This window comes from Ostrinia furnacalis, unplaced genomic scaffold, assembly GCF_004193835.3.
Source record: "Ostrinia furnacalis isolate ACB-3 unplaced genomic scaffold, ASM419383v2 OfSCF0195, whole genome shotgun sequence".
NCBI lineage: Eukaryota > Metazoa > Arthropoda > Insecta > Lepidoptera > Crambidae > Ostrinia > Ostrinia furnacalis.
In genome coordinates this window covers 233,676-254,196 of record NW_021130434.1, presented here as the reverse complement: position 1 = coordinate 254,196, position 20,521 = coordinate 233,676, and the positions used below count along the sequence as shown (strand labels likewise).

Below are 20,521 nucleotides of genomic sequence, written 5' to 3'. Positions count from 1 at the left end.
AAATTATTTTAACTTGCTAATGTTTATGAGTAGTGACATTTTTGACATTCACTCGTTTTGTAATCAGAGTTAAGATAAGTATTATGAGGTTAGTAGATCTAAGGTGACTGAGTTTCTACCGACACTTCTAAGCACCAGTTGAGTTGTCCTGAAGTGGTGGTAGAGCAAACTAAATGAAAAATATGTCCAAAATCTTCTCATATTTCCAAAATATTGTGCAATAAATGTATAAGTATATGAATTATTAAAATCCTAATCCCTTAGAGTAGGCGCACACCGTTGATTTTTCGTCGGCCGATAGTTTAGTCGGGCAGTTGATCAGTATGGGCATGTATGGGAGTGCGCACACTGCGCCGATTCGATTTGGCTGATTCTTCATACAAATTAAAATCGGGCACAACTATCGGCCAACTAAAAATCAACGGTGTGCGCCCACTCTTATCATACTTATATTACAAAGAGGAAAGGTATACTCGTATGTCTTTTAGTATTTATATTATAAAATGAACAAACTTTATACTTTTTAAAGGTAGGTGTGTTTTTAAATAGAACAGGTAAATATATTTTTTTCTAATTTCAGTGCAATTAATACCTAGTAGGTATAAAAGGAAAAAGTTGATGATGGTGAATGGTTTCACATTTTCCGAATACCTGAAGAATTACTGGTATTGCACGAAGAAACGAAGCCTCTCTTGCCCGGCTAGAGCGCGAACTGACGACTACCTGAACATCACACGGCTGATTGAGGATCATACACATGATCCACCGCAGTACCATATCACAAGCACTGGAGAGTTTATTAAAAAGAAACAAAGAAACTTGAAAAAATCGAATTGCCTATGATGGGAACAGAAATTATGAATTCGATTCCACCTTAGGCAATACGGTTTTTTTTTCAAGATAAGTTTGCGAGCTGAAAATAAATAAATCAAAAATAAAGATTTGTTTTAAAATATTCAGTACTAGCTGACCCGGCGAACTTCGTACCGCCTTAGCGTAGAGATTTTCTTAATATTTTTTTCCGTAAGAACCATCCTTGGACTTCCACAAACATTTAAAAAAAAGAATTATCGAAATCGGTTCAGCCGTTCACACGTGATGCCGTGACAACGCGAAACGGGTTTCATTTTTATATATATAGACTAGCTTTTACCCGCGGCTCCACCTGCGTGAAATTTAGTTTGTCACATATCGTCATAAAATGTAGCCTATATGTTATTCTGGGTTATAATAAATAAACTGTAAAGTTTCATTAAAATCCGTTCAGTAGTTTTTGCGTGAAAGAGTAACAAACATCCATCCAGACATCCTGACATCCAGACATCCAAACTTTCGCATTTATAATATTAGTAAGATTAAGAATGAGTTGTACCACCAACTTTGACCGTAACTAGGTATAACAATAATCAGTTTTTTCTGTATGGAGTTTGACAGATTTTTGACGTTTGTCAAAGTTAAAGTAAGATGGTGCAACCCAGCCTAAGAGATGTTCTCAAATTAAATTAAAAAAATGAAATAAGTAAAACGAATTGCCTCAGGTGGGAATTTTGAGCTTACGATCTTTCGCATGCCAGGCTGTTCTGATCGCTGAGGTATTGACGTGGATTCAATTGAAACTTAAGGCAATTGGTTTTATCCAAATTAAAAAAGGGTTGTTTTACGTTTAACGTTGTTTTATCTCCAAAATTATTACAAGAAATATTCTACTGATGCAATAAACATTTATGACTATGACTACTATAATAACTTGACTGTCTTTTATTATTATAAAGCCATTTTATATGATACTATTATTCAACTTTAAGATAATACATAGCTGACTTATCAACTTGGAAAGGTATCAACAACTCGGAAAGCTAGCCTATCTACCGCGAGGCGAGGCGTTTACGTTACGGTGCGGATAAAGTGTGCGTTGCAGTATGGAGTTTCATACAATGAATACTGACTGCCTCGGGTTGATAGGGTTACGATCCCTTTCCGGGTTGATAAGTGTGCCACGTCCTTTATTAATTAAGCTGCCTATACAATTATATTTTTATTTACAGTATTCAAGATACCTAGTATTCACGGAAAGAGGGACATGCTTATGGTGAACAGTTTCACTTACTCACAGTACTTACCCAACTATTATTATTGCACTAAAAAGAGACTCGGATGCAAAGCGAAACTACGCACTCACAAGGATCAGCAGACTCTAATTTATTTGTTCGAGGAACACAACCACGAACCCCCGGAGTACCATGTTACTTCAGATGGGAGATTCATCAAAGTAAAATAAATTAGTCCGAACCTCTTCAATGTGAGAGTGATTAGGCACTCACAGGGAGGTATGTATATGCCTCTTTCACCAAAATAATAACTACTCAATCGAAATCTTTATGTAATTTTGAACGTACTCTGATATTGTTAAATTATATGAATAAAACTTCATTATTAGTCTCTTGGGTTTCATCCAAACCAGAGTAAATACTAATATACGTATGCGGCGCGCACGCACACACTGACAAAATTCGGCGCAACCACGACTGGTAAATTTTGTCAGTGTGTGCGTGCGCGCCGCATACGTGTTGGCGCGCTCATATACAAACCGCGTCCGTGCGTTTCTATGAAGATGAACTACTCATTTGTATTTACTCTGTCCAAACTAACGTTGGTTTATGTCAAAAGTGATCATACATTTTTATGTTACAAAAAAACTTGTTTTATTCATCATCATCATCTCAGCCATAGGACGTCCAGTGCTGAACATGGCCTATGTTCAGCAGTGGACCTATCCTATCCCCCAATGCTTTCCGGTTGGTAGCAGCCTGCGACCAGCACCTTCCTGCTTTATGATGTCGTCGGTCCACCTTGTGGATGGACGTCACACGCAGAGTTTTCCGTGCTCCGTGCACAGAACCTTGCTGCCCCATCGGTCGTCAGTTCTGCGTACCTACTACATATGTATAGTAGGTATGTAGTAGGTAGTAGTGGNGTCCATTGCCACTTCAGCTTGCTAATCCGTCGGGCTATGTCAGGGACTTTAGTTCATTTACAGGTCTCTTCATTTCTGATTCGATCTCGTAATTTCTAATTTGATCTTGTTTTATTCTGTAATTTTACAGGCAAGCAAAGCAATTGTGTCTATGAAGACTGACAGAACAATATTTCAATTTACAGTGTTCAAGATACCCAGTATTTACGGAAAGAGGGACATGCTTATGGTGAACAGCTTCACTTACTCACAGTACAAACCCAGTTATTATTATTGCACTAAAAAAAGACTCGGGTGCAAAGCGAAAGTGCGCACCGACCAATATCTGAATCTGACTTATTTGTTCGAAGAACACAACCACGAGCCCCCGAAGTACCGTATCACTTCAGATGGGAAATTCGTCAAAATAAATAGTTATTAAATTAATCCGGACCTCTTCAAGGCGAGAGTGAATAGGCACTTACAGGGCAGGTATGTACCATTCTAGACTGCATCCCACTTAACATCAGGGCGCTTGCAGTCAAATACCTGCTTCGTGGTGCATAAGAAAATATGCCTTTATTATTTATTATGCCTCGTCTTGCCCCAAAAATAAGAAGTACTTAATCGAAATCTTTATGTATTTTGATCGTACTCAGATATTTTTGAATTATATAAAACTTCATTATTACTCTTCTGTTTCGTCCAAAAAGATCATAAAATTTTATTTTACAAAAAATCTTGTGTTTTCTTTATGTAATTTGTAATGTAATAACAGGTAAGCTTTATAAGAAGGCTGATAGAATAATATTTTAATTTACAGTGTTCATTATACCCAGTATTCATGGGAAGAAGGATGTGCTAATGGTGAACGGTTTCACTTACTCACAGCACAAACCGGGTTATTATTATTGCATTAAGAAGAGACTCGGGTGCAAAGGGAAACTGCGCACCGACCAGGATCTGAACCTGACTTATTTGTTCGAGGAACACAACCACGAACCCCCGGAGTACCATGTTACTTCAGATGGGAAATTCATCAAAGTAAACTAAATTAGCTTGTCCAGCAGTGGACGTCTGCTGAAACGAACGAACGAAAACTAAATTACTCCGAACCTCTTCAATGTGAGAGTGAATAGGCACTTACAGGGCAGGTATGTACCAGCCTACACTGTATCTCACTTATCGTCATGTATGATTGCAGTCAAATACCTGCTTTGTGGTGCATAAAAAAATAAAATATGCCTTTGATTATGCCTTTTGCCCCAAAAAAAATAAGTATTTCATCCAAATCTTTATGTATTTTTGATCATACTCAGATATTGTTGAATTATATAAAACTTCATCTTTTCATCTTTTGTGTACTTTTCATATTTTGATTTATTGCTTCCAATAACGCTTCAGCTTAGCCGTACTAATTCAACCTGTAAATCTTATTCTTTTCTACACAGGACAGGCAATGCCTAGTGTGGAGGTCTGTCTTTTAGTTATTGTATTGTTTGATTCTGGCAATAAATATTTTAATATTTTTTTTTCATTTTCATTTTTTCGTTACCATCAGGTGAGATACAGGCCAAGAGCTTCCTCGTTGTGGATAAAAAAAGTAACGTTGTTCTATGTCCAAAATGATCATAAATCTTTATTTAAAAAAAACTTTGTGTTTTATTGATGTAATTTTTAATGAAATATACAGGTAAGCAACTTTATCTATGAAGAAAACTGATGGAATAATATTTTAATTTACAGTGTTCAAGATACCCAGTATTCACGGAAAGAACGACTTGCTAATGGTGAACAGCTTCACGTACGCACAGAACAAACCACGTTATTATTATTGTACTAAACTGAAATACGGGTGCAAAGCGAAACTGCGCACTGACAAGGATCAGCAGAACATAACTTATTTGTACGAGGAACACAACCACGAACCACCGAGGTACCACATGTATCCAGATGGTAGATTCGTCAAATTAGTTTGAAAGTTTTTTTGTGCCTTGAATGCATAGCTGGTATTAAAAAAAAATGTCTAATCAATAGTTAATAATAATGGAGAAGTTTCGTAATGTTGAAAACATTAGGGCCCTATAACTTTTGTATTTGTAGAGATATTTTCATGATTCTTTCACGGTTATTATTAGTTTTAGTTATATTTTCAGGATTTATTAAAAGAAAAAAATTGGAAACTTGTCCATGAAACATACTACTTACGTTAAATAAATATAAAGCTTTTTAAAAATAACATCATGAGTATTTATTTAAACCCTTAATTCATCAAAAATAAAGTATCGTTTTTACATCACATCGTTAAAGCTACTTATAATTTTGTTACATTCTAATTTAGTTTTAAGTGCTTTCAAAATTATGAATGAAGGTATTTTGAAAGACGTGACGTTTGCGTTCAGAAGCATCACAATGTATTAAATAATATGTTTTGAAATATCATTAACTACATAATCTTAATATTAATTTTAACAAGAGTGGAAGAAAGAATAATGTTTGAATAAAACTTTTTTATTACAGATTTAGTTTCAGCGATACTGCGCGCTCGCTTCGCTAGAGAATCCACCAACATATACATCGGAGGGCACAAGTACTTCAGGCACTCTCGCTCGCTCATCGGGGACCGCATCAGATGGACGTGCTCCAAGAAACACAAACACAAATGTAAAGCCTCCGCAGTCACTATAGATGGCGTTATTGTCTCTACCACAGGGTTGCATTCTCATACTTAATTTTTTCTCATTTTTCTGCCGTGGAATTGATTTTTTAATGCAATAATGTCAATGTCACAACTGTTAATTGCCAAATATTTTCTTTTACTTTAAAAAGCATAATTACTTTGGTAATTTTAGCTGGGTCTACTAATACTAAAGACTTACCCCTTACTGATATGTCACTATAAAGTAAAGTTCAACTTTTATATTATTAAGGGGATAAATCTAGACTAGGTATTTCAACAAACTGTAATGTTAATCTTTCCAATGCTCAAATCAACAGAGACATTTCAATATCTATTTATATTATTAATTGACTCTTCTTCTTCTTTTTTATCCTACCCATTTCCCATGTTTTAGATCTGCTCTCCTCGTGCTGTAGCGCCTGTGTTGTCGAAACATTTGTCATATTTAATAATTGGAAATGTTTAATTATAATTATGTATAACATTTTTTACTAACAATTAAATATTATAATGCAAGAATGACGTGGGCTCTATTTTCTTTGCTACGAGTGTTTTATATTATGTAAATGATAAATTTTGATTTTGATATAATATGCATATAATAATAATGTATAACTGATACAGAATTTAATTTTGTAATCCCCGTTTATGTACGTTAATTGATCTGTGGCTAGTTATTTAAAAACATGTTGCTTTAAGATTTAAAAAGAAACTAAATTTTGTAATGTTAGAAGATTTTTCAGTTTCATTTCAGTAATATTCTTAACAAGTTAAATCACTGTTAATACCGGTTTCGGTAATAAAAATACAAGGTAAATTACATTTACGTTATATTGTTTTACATTGCCAATCAGAAAGTATTATTACTTATTATAATATAATATTTAACTTTTAGTTTTTTAAGTTGTTTGTTTTGTTTTCTTACTATGACGGTGAATGTGTACATAAATCTATTTTTATACTAATGTTATTTACATATTGTATGTTCATTAATAATGATATTATTATGACATTCCAATATATCTATATTAATATATCGTAAGTTTTGTTGTTTTATAAAAAGTGTTGAAGTTAAATTTTAATGTTACCTACCAAAGGAATTCCTTTAGGAGTAAAATATTAATAATATTTATATATTATATTAATTGATATTAATGGAGTTTGGAAACAATTTTGGAACGGAATGTGATCAAAATTTAAAATTTAAATATTAAGATTTTATAATTAGTAGATAAGTACTGTTATTGTAAGTTAATTAAATGAGTTCATAATTTAAACTATGCCTTTCACGACTTTTTGAATCTTTACACGTGTGGATGACACTGATTGATTTTAATTGAACCAAAATATAAATGATTTCATTTCTAAGCTAAAATCTATTATTTTTATCCGTAATCTGTTTTTATATTCTTTTTAAGGCGAGAGTGAATAGGCATGTACACTGTACAGGGCAGACATGTACCATCCTATACTGCATATCACTTAACACCAGGTGCGATTGCGGTCATTCCTGCCTTGTTATGCATAAAAAAAAATAAAAAAAAATAATTTTAAAGATCTTCATTACAGAAGCAATCAACATATCGAGTAGGTATAAAATCAACTTCATAGCTTAATCTAACATGAACTGTATTTCAATCTACTTATATTTTTCCAGGAAAAATTATCAAGTTTTCCAGTGGCTCTCAAGCCTTGCTCTGGCGGGACTACGCGTACAACCGCAAACGGTCTACCTTGTTTAATAAATTCCGGTGGAATTGTGTGGACTACCATAAGGGATGCAAGGCTTCCCTGATCACTGACCAGGATATGTATGTCTTGGAGATGCGTGGGAGTCACGACCATCCTACAATAAAGCTGCTACAATCCGGCGGGGTCTTCTTTAAAGCTTAGAAAAAATGAAAACTTGTTGAGCCAAAATTTGTATAATGCCCGTTTTCACCATCAATTCCTGATTTTTAAGTGACCCCTATGGTAACACATAACAGGAATTTTGTTTTCATAAGGGTAATTTAAAATTAGGTATTGATGGTGAAATCGGGCATTAGGGATTTAAAAATGTGTCTTTAAATTTACGGTCCGGTAAGGACGTATTTTACAAGTTCTGTCGGTTATTATAGAGCTTTGACGTAAATGTAGCACTCTTTCAGTAGAAAATATTAAAGATACTTACCTTTTTCTGCTTGAATATACCCTTCAGAGACGGTCGTTCTATTTTTATTCTTAAAGATAAGGAGACATGTAAAGTGCCCCTTAATTTTTGACGTTCTTAGGTGCCAAAATACCGCTCTAAATTGAATAAATAAAAAAAAATAAAAAAAATCTTTGGACAATTTCACACAGCGCCAGCTAGCCCCAAAGTAAGCAACTTAATGCTTGTGTTATGGGTGCTAGCTTAACGGATATACTACTTATATACTTTTTTTAAATACATAAATATTATACATAGTCAGTAGTCACACCCAGACCCGTCACAGAAATTAAAATTCATCATTTCAATTTCTGCCCGGCCGGGAATCGAACCCGGGACCTCTCGGCATAGTAGTCCGTTCTGAACCACTACACCAAACGGCCGACAAATATTTTTTTTTGATTTGATTTGAACCAAAGAAATATTTATTATATAGATTTACGACTAAAATCAAGTGTTTTTGTCCTATAGGTATTGTCCTACAGTTCCATTATTTTTATTATTTGTAATTAATTATTTAATTTCTTTTTTCATGTTTACCTAATTTTATTATTACAACAATATCAGTTTTATACTGATCAATGGTGGAATTGTGTAAAGCAATCGTTATCAATTGACGGTTCATAATGTACGATAAAGTCAGTTAAACAAAGCGTTTGACAGAATAATCGTACGTTATGAACTGTCAAATGATAACGATTGCTTTACAGAATTCCACCTCTGACTGTCATACTGATTTAATTGGATGCATTGACTGACTATTCCCAAAACATTACAGGAAAACTTATAAAAATGTATACTGGAAAACAAGCGTTGCTCTGGGAATATCATACCTTCAACCGCAGACGGCCGACCCACCACAATAGATGGCGCTGGTACTGCATGTACTATCACAGAGGATGTAAGGTCACGCTTATCACTGATAAGCAAATGAACGCCGTGGAAGTATTTGGGATGCATGACCATGAACCCGTTGAGTACATAGAATCGGGCGGGGTGTATTACAGGATAAAAGTTTAATCACTTTAACAACCCGTAGGCTTAAGATGCGCGCCGTGATAACTTTTATCGACGTTAAAATGTATGGGCAAAATCGATAAAATGGCGTGATAACCGCTTATCGCGGGCCGCGGCGCGCATCTAAGCCCTACAGCTTTAAATATTGTGTTGTATGAAAATAATAGATATAAGTACTAGCTTTCCGCCCGCGGCTTCGTCCGTGTGAATTTTTTTTTACAGAAAAACGTTATCGCGCGCGTCCCTGTTTCAAAAAGCGGGATAAAAACATCTTATGTCCTTTCCCGGGACTCTATCTCTATGCCAAATTTCATCAAAATCGCTTCAGTAATTTAGGCGTGAAAGCGACACAGTCAGATAGACAGAGTTACTTTCACATTTATAATATTAGTAAGGATGTTTATATCCGATAGATATCTGGTGCCAAGTAAAAGCATTGCTTATTTTGGGACTAGATGGTACAGTGTATAATTATGTATTATCACAGAATAATAATAAGTACTACGTACAGAAGTTTTACATCGCGAAGGTATTTAAAAAATGTATGCTCAATGTCATTAACAATATGGTGTAATTTAGCCTGTCTCAAGAGTCAAGCACCATTTTGTTGACAAACGTCAGTGATCGGCACTGCGCCGAAGCTATAGGGCTGACTTTGGTAAAATGATGTGACGTGAGGTGCCAAACTGCGAAAAATGGCGGAGGAAATACATGATTTAGCATGAATTATCATGAATAATATTAACTACTTTTTTACCTCTCAGTGTCTTGAGGCAACTTAAAAAAGTACATTCTGTGTTTTTATTATTATTTAGGCAGTTAAATACTGCACAGTATTTAGTACACCATTTTCTTTATTTTCTTCCATCATACACAAGAATCGCTCGTATGTGAGGCCTTGTCGAATAGTATCCTGTAGGTGGGCCATCGTGCGTGTTTTGTTTTCGATGTACACTCGCGGAGATGAACAGGCCGACAGATGATATATTATGTTCAAAAATATTTATCGCACCTATTTGTCTTATTCTCATTCTATCTTCTCTTAATCTTATACAGGCCTACGACTGTCAAATTGGATTACGTGATATTGCAGTATTTCGTGTTTTTGTAAATAAAAAAATAAAAATTCTTTAAAAAACTGGTTTCATTTAAGCTAAGGGCTTCCCACCAGGAAAATTGACTTTCTCTAGAAAATATACAAAATAGAATATATGAGATATTATAAGTAAGTTAGTTGATTACTGTCATTAAGAACTCACTTGAAGAGATATAAGATGAAGAAGGTAAGTACACTCTCCTGGAGACTATATTTCACTTCTAGTCGACTCATAATAGAACTGTCGCTTGTATGTAGTTCACCGCATTGCAATACGTTGAAAACTAGAATCAATCTCAAGATTATGTTTATTTATTTTATTTATTGTTCTGTGATTGGTTTCAATTCATCCATTACCGCTGCGACAAACCAGTAATAGAATTGATTTAGATAACAGTAGAGGACCGCAGCTCTTTCATACTACATCAGGTTAAACTTTTGCTAGAAGAGAACGAGGTTTGAATGTCAGTTTATATTGCAGCTGAACTCATCGAAATGGTCCACGGAGGAAAGGCGTTAAAATGGCAAGACTATGTTTATAATAGGAAGCAGAAAGCGAAAAACCGCTGCTGGAGATGGTACTGTACTAGGTACCATAAGGACTGTAAATCTTTTATCATTACCACCGAAGATTGCGTCGTTGTAGAGTGCACGAATGTTCATAACCATGGACCGCCGCAGACGATTCTCACAAAATCTGGATGTACTTTTGTCAAATATTAGGAAATAATTACATAGCACTTAAAAAAAAGTATTTTTTTTATAAAGACTAATCCTAGAGAATTCTTTTTAAGCCCTTGTGGTAAGCTAAATATACTTATGTACGAGTGTATCCTTGCTTTATTTAATAGTGGAATTGTTACTTATGCAATTACAGTACAAAAATGACACCCTTTGAAAATATATAGAGCGCTACACGTAGAAGGTACAATATAAAATAGAGACACTTAAACCATTCAAGCAGAACAGGAATCCCACATTTCGTTTAATATTTTATTAATTAACCTATTTAATGTCGTGTTGCAGCTGGTAAAATTATACAGATGGACACAGGCCACAAGCTGTTGCTTGTTCGCAATCACACTTACAATCGGATGTTCAAATCCAGATCTTGTCTTCGGTGGTACTGCTCAATGTACCACAAACGGTGCAAGGCCAGCATCGCTACGACGATCGACCTTGTTCCCTACGAGTTTAAAAACAACCATAACCATCGACCACCCATTCTAAAATTGCAAGAAGACGGAACTTATGTTAAATGCATTATTGTAGCTTAACTTTTTATTAGTCGGTGTCACCTCCAAGGGATGCGCAATATCTAATCATAATAACAACAAGGGTGTCCGTGGATAGTTTCAACAGAAAAAAATAAAGCTTTTCCCGTTGTAGGGAGTTGTAACAGAGGAGAGTTGAGACATAGACGATTTTTTGGAACTTATTAACTACTAGCGAACTCGTGACAGTGTGCGCTTTTTAGTTCAAGTCTCGAGCTAACAAATACGTGCTGTTGCGAGCTAGCTGATAGTTAATAAGTTCCGAAAAATCGTCAATGTCTCAACTCTCCTTTGTTACAACTCTCCTCGGTCTCCCCTACCGATGAAGTAAAGATCACACTTTTCAAAGCATATTGTCAGATCTTTTACACGGGAAGTCTTTGGGTCAATCATAGCAAAAAGTATCTGGATACCTTGCGTTTCCAATATAATAACGTCTTCAGAATGCTGCTGGGGCTGCCGCGCTTTTGTAGTGCGTCAGGGATGTTTGCTTGTCACAGTGTTGATGGCTTCCCGGCTATCATTCGCAAGAAGACAGCATCCTTGATAAACATATTGCGTAATAATATTGGTATAAATTGGAAAATAATAATCACTTGATAACGATTACTAACATTAGCATTTAAGGTGTTTATTTACTAACCAAATTATGAACTATAAGTTGTTAGAAATAAAAACTTTTTAAAAACTCATAAAATTCATTTATTTTTGCAAATAGGCTTTTACACGTCCCAGTATTAACCCAATATTATTTTTATTTATTTTACATTTAGTTTTCATAGCTGGAGTACGGTATGCATGTTATAAGGACCTATCGTATCACCCAATACGATTCCAAAGTTGCTACTACTCATCTTATTTATTTTTATTATAACATCTATAAATTATAATTACAGGAATATTAATATCAACGAGGAGAGGCTACAAAGGAAATACTCTGCTGATGCGGAGATATACCTACAATCGGTTGACCAGGTCGACAAGATGGCTGCTCTGGTATTGCTCCTTCTACCACCGAGGGTGTCGCGCCACGGTCGCTACCNTCGCCACGAATGAAATCCTCGAGCCAGTCAGGTTTAAGAATACTCATGATCATGACCCACCAAAACTGAGACGCACTAAAGACGGTCTTCATTTGTATGAAAAAACAAAAGAATAATAAGAATTCCGACCGGATCGACCGAAAAAAAAACGTCCTGACGTTTTAGAAAATTTATTTATAAGTCTAATTCTGATATACGAGTAAGATAGTTGTAAAAAATATACTAAGATAAACTTTGTTTACTACGAGTTTAATCACTTTTATCGAATAATTTAAAATAAACACTTTTATTTTAGAATAAGTACTTTTATTTGATAAATGAAGTGCTGTTTTGTTTTTCCCATCACTGACAGTAGCCTCACTCTACCACCCATAAAATAAAAGTTTTTTGACATTTTAATCCCTAATAATGGTACATTTATTATTAACTGGGTAGGTACTTTATTTTGCGAGTTGGTTTGACTATAATTATGCGAATGCCATGACACATTGATAAATTTTTAAAATATATTTTTACATCATCTAAAAAATTTCGCTTGCATGTGGATCGAAAAATACATGTGAAAATTACCCTAAATTAAATTAGAAAACTTTGTTATTTTTCTTACAGATCCCGTATTTACCAGAAATCAGCGTGGTACTGGTATGGTACTTCAAATAGGAAACGAAAGATACGTCAAAGACTATTACAACGATTTCGCTAAGAAGACTAGATGGCGATGCCACAGGAAACACCATGGCTGCAAGGCCTATGTGTTTACTGCCGAGCAAACTGTTATAAAAGTTGGCGGGACTCATAACCATAAGTTGTAACTTATACTCGTTAATATTTTATACTCGTAGATTTTATAATAAACCAGCTGTATTCACCTCACCATCATTTTTTTCAAATAGGACTGCATCTAGATAAAGGGTAAAAAGATTTTTTTACTTAACATTGGTACGTTTTTGGCCTGCACCTGTTTGCTTACATCTATTTTCATTTGACAATGCTCTAACGACGATTTTTGTTTCATCTTTTCAGTCATGTATGTTAACAACCCCAACGGCAAGGCGATAGCAATTGTGAATGGGTACACCTTCTACATGGACGGACGGAGGAAATTCACCAAGACCTGGCAATGTACCAACGCTGGGAGGTGTAGAGCTAGGTTTACCACCACGAAGTGTGGGGAGGTGGTACGCGAGTTCAATTCCCATAGTCACCCGCCACCACGTATCGAAGTGAGAGACGGGATACTGCTAAGAATTAAGAAATTTTCCCCTTCATCAATATTGGGTTCGGGGTCTGGGCCGTATGTCAACGCGGTAGAAATGCAATAAACTTGGTAAAATAATGGATGCAGGCCGCTACCAACCGTGCGATGTGGAAGTCATTGGGGGAGGCCTATGTTCAGCAGTGGACGTCCTATGGCTGAAATGATGATGATGATGATGGTAAAATAATTTTATTGCCAAAATGTGCTGACAGACCCAATGCCCACAAAATACCAAAGAGCAATCAAAATAATACAATAAAAGGTATCAAAAAGTAGTAAAAACAAAGACAACATATAAAAAGGTTGGTTTACATATCCAAGACACATCAAGGGATTGTGGAAAAGAAAATAGAACGGCATAATCATTGTATTGTTTTTGTGATGTTATAATGATTGTATTGTTTTTGTGATGTTACAATGTACATAGCATAGTGACTAACATCTACGTGTAAATAATAAGAACATTTAAATTTTAAAACGCATACCAAAGTTTTATGGACATTCCTATGTACATATTTATACAGACTTTTAAAGTAGCTATTTATTATCTCTATTATGAATATAATGATATTATCAATACTAGTCAGAAGTTATATTATAATAAATGTATTTAATCTGTGATCTAAAATTTGTTTTTTAGTATCCTTTTTATAAATTACTTTATTATTCAACATTGTACGGGGTACAACTTAAACGCAGAGTCAACTAGTTGAGACTCATTGGAGAGAGTTGTTTTTCCAAATTAAAACCACTGATGATATTGATGATAAACAAAATTTTACGTCTTTTTCTTTTCATGTGTTTTCACCAACTTACAATAACTAAAAAGACAAAGAAGACGTCATAAATAGATTGTCTTTCCACAGTGATATTCGCTCTCAGTACTTCAGGGAAGCAGATGATGATCGTCAACGACTACACGTTCTACTGCCAACGCCGTCTCTTCAGGACCAACAACTGGTGCTGCACCAAGAACCTGAGGTGCAAGGCTCGCATCATCACCACCAAAGACAACGCCATCATCCGCTGTTCTCTAGACCATAATCACTTTCCTGGAAAGTATATTATACGTAAAGGAGTTTATTACAAATTGTAGGGTTATTTTGAATTTTATTTAAAGCACATAAAGTTCATTTGTGATTTTGAGAAGGTCGATGTGCTGTTTTCTTTTCTAATAATTGCATTCCGAGCGCAAGTTTAGTATAACGTAACTGGTGTTCTTAAAAAAAAATGTTTGAAAAATTGAGTTTGACGAACGTATTCGACCGAATATTATTAATTTTGAAATATCTTTATATCTATTGTTGTTTCAAACAATTTTTAATATTGAAAATGAGAGTCAGTCCAATCTATCGTTTACAAGATGGTCGAAAAACTTAAGTAGGTACCTAACCACTTAGAGATGTACTGTACTTATATTACTCATAATGAGTTATATTTTTTTAGTATTGTTATTTATAATTTTGATTAAACGAATTTTCCATTTTATTGATTTTAATTTTGATTTAACTTGGATACCTGAATTATTTTTCAGATTACTTAAGCTTTTAAGGATCTAGCCTGCTAGAGTCAAGCGAGTTATATCGCTGGATCTATCTTTATCTACTAAATTGAAAATTTGTAAGTAAATGCTATTTGGTGCCTTGGGATAAACTGCGAACTAAATTACAAGCAGCGCCATCTCTTTGTAAACATGGGTTTTTAATTATTGCTTGTCTTTTTCTATAAGCTAGTGTTAATGGGCCTTTAAATGAAGTAGTCAATGGTTAATCCATATTATTCTAGTTTTAGTTGACTACGTATACAACAAATCTGGGAAGCTTTTGGCGATTGTAGGAGGCTTCACATTCTACTGCAGCGTGAAAGGCGCCAAGAAGAACATATGGAGGTGTACCAGATGGGGGGCCTGTAGGGCCAGGCTGATCATTACTATAGATGGGCAAGTACTTGATGCAAACTTAGATCATCCACACCAAGCCCCAATGTTCGTCATCAAAAATGGATTTTATTACAAAATCTGAAAGGACTGACTGAGTTAAGGGCAAAGGCAATGTAGTATTATATTATAAGCTGTTCAGAAAAAAAGATTTAAGCAAATTGTATTAACTAAAAACATTTCATCTGTCAACTGACATGATTGTTAGTTTGGCAACTGCATAGGTACATTCGCAATACTTCTCTATTTCGCTCGCTCGCAATCGACTGAAAGAGTTTGTGATAGCAAGTCAAAAAGATTTTTCGGAACAGCTTTTCTATGTCTATTTGTATAGTCAAGTGTATTTGTTTAAAATATCTACTTCTTAGAAGTTTTAAGAAAACGTTGTGTTTGTTATAATAATGAATTATTGTTGTTGTTGTAATTGTTAGTTATTTTATTTAAATTTTTTGTTACTAGTAATTAGTAGATAATTATATTTTTACTGTGTCTTGGTAGATTTCATAAAACACAGTTACCTAGGAGCATGATTTTAATATCATATTAATGTGAGTTTGACAATTCCAATATTATATTATTTATAATCTAATAAATTCAAGATGATTAATGATGAATTTTCTTAACTCATTGACCCTTTGCACACATCCTAGTTTTATTTATTCATCAAACAAGCTTGCGCATGCGTCATCACTTCAGCCACAAGATGCCCACTGCTGAAAAAAGGCCTCCCACAATGTTTTCCAGATTGACCAATTGGTAGCGGCCTGCATCCAACGCCTCCCTGTTATCTTTATGAGGTCGTCCGCCTTGTTTCAAACTACACCTTTCTTTGAAATATTGACCTTGTTCACTATTCTTATTTCATCAATGTAGGAAACCATTATTAACGCAACTATACCTACCTCTCGTATCCACCACGGGTGAATACCAGTATCTAAAAATAACTCCATCTGCGAATGCTACGTTATCAGCTAGATTTCATTAATATTTTTTTTATTGTAATGCTTCCGAACTTTTTAGTTATTTGGGCTCGCCGCAGCAGCGGTCACGAGGTCGCCATCATCAACGGGTATACCTACTACTGTGGGAGGGAGAACAACACCACCCTCAACTGGTACTGCTCAGCCAGATCCAGCACCGCTTGCAAGGCTAGAATCATCACTGCGAAGAACAGACTCATCACCCAAGCCAATTTAATGCACTTTCATCCACCGTCCAGGTTTAGCATACGAAATGGAATTTTCTATAAATTGGGAAGGTACGACCAATAACTACGCTCTTAATGCTATCCGTGTAATGAACCGGTAATTTATTTCTTTGTGACATAATTGTGTACAAAATGTTATTTTAGTATTTTTGAATAGTCCACGTAAGTACGAATACCTGGCTGCAATCTCTGTCTATCATTGGATAGTTCACTTTCACTCCAGCCCTTGATAGTTTCTGTTCTCCAAAATATAAAATAAAAACTGAATGAAATATGCACCTAATAATATCTTTTATTTTAACCATTAGAGATTTGTCATCACCTACATTTTATTGTTCATCTAGTATTATTACTCTGCGACTGAAAACTCTATCTTTATGCTTGCAAATTGGTCATAATTTATTATTGATTATGATTGGATTCTAACTTGTCTGTTATAAGTTGTAATAATTTAATTGATTATATTCTATTCAACACAGTTTTGGGAGTTTTATCTCATTAGGAACTAAATATTAATTTTCAGAAACGTTTTGTCATATTTCGCTTCAGCCAAATGTCGTTCACTGCTAGATCTTTCAAAGTACATACTATTTTTCAGTAATTTGGCTTCACAACAGTAACGGCAAGGAGATATGCCTGGTCAACGACTACAGCTTCTACTGCCAGGAGAAGTACAGGTCCAGCAGTCGATGGAAGTGCACGAAGAATACCAAATGTAAAGCCAAATTCATTTTAGACATGTTTAAAAATTTCCGAACTTACGATTTTAACCATGACCATGCACCGTCAAAATTTGTTATAGTAAATGGGATTTACAAGAAAGTTTAACTCCTGAAACGTGTAAAGGATAGTTACTGTTAAACTTATCGTAACAAAATATAAATAAATAACATTTCTTAACGCTTTATTTTTTACTTTAAAATTATCACACTCACGGGAACGTGGGTGGGTGAAAAAAATTCATCGCGCCAGGCAGACGACGCCGCATCTCTTCAGTCTGCCCGCGACCATGACTCGTGCAACCGAGTTGAAACGTCGGGAGGGGTAATATCTGTTTACCGTTATAAAAGTTTTTGTTGCATAATCCCGTGAGAGTGTTAATTTTATTTCTTCACGCATTTTCTAATCGCAATTCAGTGAAATAATAATGTCGGTTGCGAGTAAAACTAAGAAATTGTTTTTAATTGCTCATATCGTGTATTTTATTTTTACTAGGTATTTGTAACTTCCAAGTGTCAGTTCTTTACAATTTTTTCTGAAACTTCAGGGTTACGAGGCATGGTCCTCTTCAACAAAAGCGGCAGAGAGATCTTCCTGATCCAGGAACATACGTTCTACTTGCGTAGGCAGCATATGACCACGGACCATTGGAGCTGTCACAAGAGAACCTGCACGGCTCGATTCATAGCAGCCAAAGACAGGACCATCATTAGAGGCAACCTGGTCCACAACCATCGTGCGTCTAACTTTACCATACTTAATGGCGTATACTATAAAATTGGCTACGGCATGAAGAATTTACCAAAGATTTAACCTTATTCTTAAGTATAGTTTATCAGATCAGATTCCTAATATTTTTCTCCGGTTTATGAAACCTTAATAAACTCCATTTGTCTATTTATATTTTTTGCGTTTCGTGGCTGATATGTTACGTATTTGTATGACAAAGAAAGGTGATGTGCGTACGCTGACATCATCTGCAGAGTTTTTTCCTTTTTTATTTATTGTATACCTACCTATTTGTTCTTGTTTTACTTTTATGATTCTACAACGCATGGGTTGCGCCTGTGGACTAATTATCTCTATGGGTAATCCATAGCCGCAGCTTACTTTTTTCATTTTGATTACTTTTAACTCTCTAATACAATATTTACGTGAGTGTACACGCTATTAGGTTGCAATCTAGTTGAAAGCATTATTTTAAAATTGTAGTTTTCAATTGCAGTATTTTTGTATTCCTTGATTGTTACCTGTTGTGTATTCCTTTAATAAATAAATAAACAAAATACTATCATGTAATATTGCACATAGATAGGTACGTGATTTAGTATCTTGAATAGGTACTATGTGAAGTGACTTTGTTACTACATAAATATAAATAAATAAATGGACTTTAAATATATTTATATAGATGTATAGATGTATGTACAGTTGCACACAATAGAATATTTATATGTTGAATTATAGTTCCGTGCTCGAAGCACGAAAAAATTTTGACGTTTTTTATTTGCACGAAAAACAAAAGTACGCCGCTACGGTAGTAGGAATACGATTAAGAGAGTCATTCGTGCTTATGGCACAGAGAGCGTATATTTGTCAAACAAAAAATTAATGTTAGAAATTATATCCACTATGTGAAACTTATTTATGTTATAGCACGAACATGCTTTGTTCATTTTTTGTTACTACAATATCAGGTTCCTATTTTTTTATTATATAATTCAACTTTACGACGAAAGCATTATGGTTTATATTCCAGTGATTTGGGCTCAAAAAACCAATGGCAGCACAGTGGTCGTAGTCAACGGGTTCAGTTTCCACTGTGCGAAGCAGAACACCAACACCCTCAACTGGTACTGCTCCTCCAGAACCCATCAATCATGCAAGGCTCGCCTCATTACTAGCAAGAATAAAGACTTCATAAAAGGGTTCTTGGAGCATTCTCATGCATCACCTAGATACATTATACAAGATGGCGTGTACATGAAAGAAGGACAAAACAACTACCTCTAAATTCGAATGGATCATTTGACCCAATTTTTTTATATTTCTCTGGTCACTTAATGTAAATGACCTGTCAAAAGAGAAAATGTTTTTTTTTTCTTTGAAGAACTTTAGTTGCATGCTAGGTTAAGATTTGATGTGCTTGATGTGTTTTTGTTGGATGAAAGTTCCTAAATAAAGACTGACAAAAAAGTTTTAGACGATTTAATTTTTTACAGAAAATAGAAGTATTACAGAAGTTCCAACAACATTCCTTCCTTCATTTCTCCTTCTTAAGAAGTATCAACTTAAAAGAACACGCTCAGTATTTCATAAAACACTATACTCTCTGTCACTCAATTAGAATCATACTACCGAATGTTTGTGTTAATGTAATCCTAATCATTTACTCAAATGTATGTTAAAGGTGCTTTTCCGAACCGTGCAGCGGCTGCATGAAGAAGCAAGCGCTCCAAGTGCTGCTGCGGCGCTTGGAAGCCATTTCATAGAAATACATACACACCAGTGGTGCAGTTGCGGCCGATTTCATGCAGCCGCTGAACATGCTGTACTCGGCGCAAAGACTCGTGGCAGGCGGTGTCATATTAACAGTGCACATTTTCTCTCGCACTCACACTGGTTATACTTATAGGTGACGTCACTCAGAGGCAGGCAAAGCGTTGTTTATAATATTAATAATTAATAAAATATTGGCGAGTATGCATCTCTGATTCAAAAATTACTTATGGACCCGCCTCGTGGCAGGCGTCTTTGCGTCGAGTATAGCAGCAGTTGGAGTTGACATTTTTGTTGGTCCGAAATAGCACCATTCTTCTTACCACTGCTAATTTTCCAGTTTTATGGGTTCGTCGAAGCACTGGGCAGGCGACAGTCATTATCGACGGTTTCGATTTCTTCTGTGGCAGGGAGCTCAAGGCCACAGCCCACTGGTTCTGCTCCACCAGGTCCCACACCAGGTGCAGGGCCAGGATCATCACGGATAAATACAAGTTCATCATCAAAGCCTACTTGGAGCATTGCCACGCAGCGCCCAACTATGAAATACGGAATGGTGTTTTTTATAAACTTCCAAAGCATGGTCAGACACACTGTAGCTCTATGTCATAATTTAGACGTGTCTACATTTACATACCTGCATTGAC

General features: G+C 35.2%; 1 protein-coding gene and 1 long non-coding RNA gene across 4 annotated transcripts; both read left to right on the top strand.

The window, feature by feature from the left end:
• The first annotated feature begins 1,582 nt into the window (after positions 1-1,582).
• LOC114354932 (uncharacterized) lies at positions 1,583-4,457 on the top strand. Its single transcript, XR_003656069.1, has 3 exons — positions 1,583-2,327; positions 3,160-3,445; positions 3,777-4,457. It is a non-coding gene; the product is annotated as an uncharacterized LOC114354932 (long non-coding RNA).
• An 8,410-nt stretch (positions 4,458-12,867) lies between these two features.
• Positions 12,868-14,632, top strand: LOC114354980 (uncharacterized). 3 transcript variants are annotated; one of them, XM_028307627.1, is made up of 3 exons: positions 12,868-13,166; positions 13,278-13,432; positions 14,379-14,632. In XM_028307627.1, exons 2-3 carry the CDS (start codon positions 13,323-13,325, stop codon positions 14,554-14,556), a joined length of 288 nt encoding a protein of 95 aa, XP_028163428.1. In that variant the 5' UTR covers positions 12,868-13,166; positions 13,278-13,322; the 3' UTR covers positions 14,557-14,632. The 3 variants fall into 3 exon arrangements, with proteins under 3 accessions (XP_028163428.1, XP_028163411.1, XP_028163419.1); XM_028307610.1 differs by having other exon boundaries at positions 13,278-13,477; XM_028307618.1 differs by lacking the exon at positions 12,868-13,166 and having other exon boundaries at positions 13,231-13,477.
• Positions 14,633-20,521: the final 5,889 nt, after the last annotated feature.

Excerpts from the sequence above, each read along its gene's own strand:
- LOC114354980 (XM_028307610.1), top strand. The coding sequence starts at position 13,323 with ATGGGTACACCTTCTACATGGACGGACGGAGGAAATTCACCAAGACCT. Across the intron at positions 13,478-14,378 it reads ACCCGCCACCACGTATCGAA|TGATATTCGCTCTCAGTACT; the intron begins GTGAGAGACGGG and ends GTCTTTCCACAG.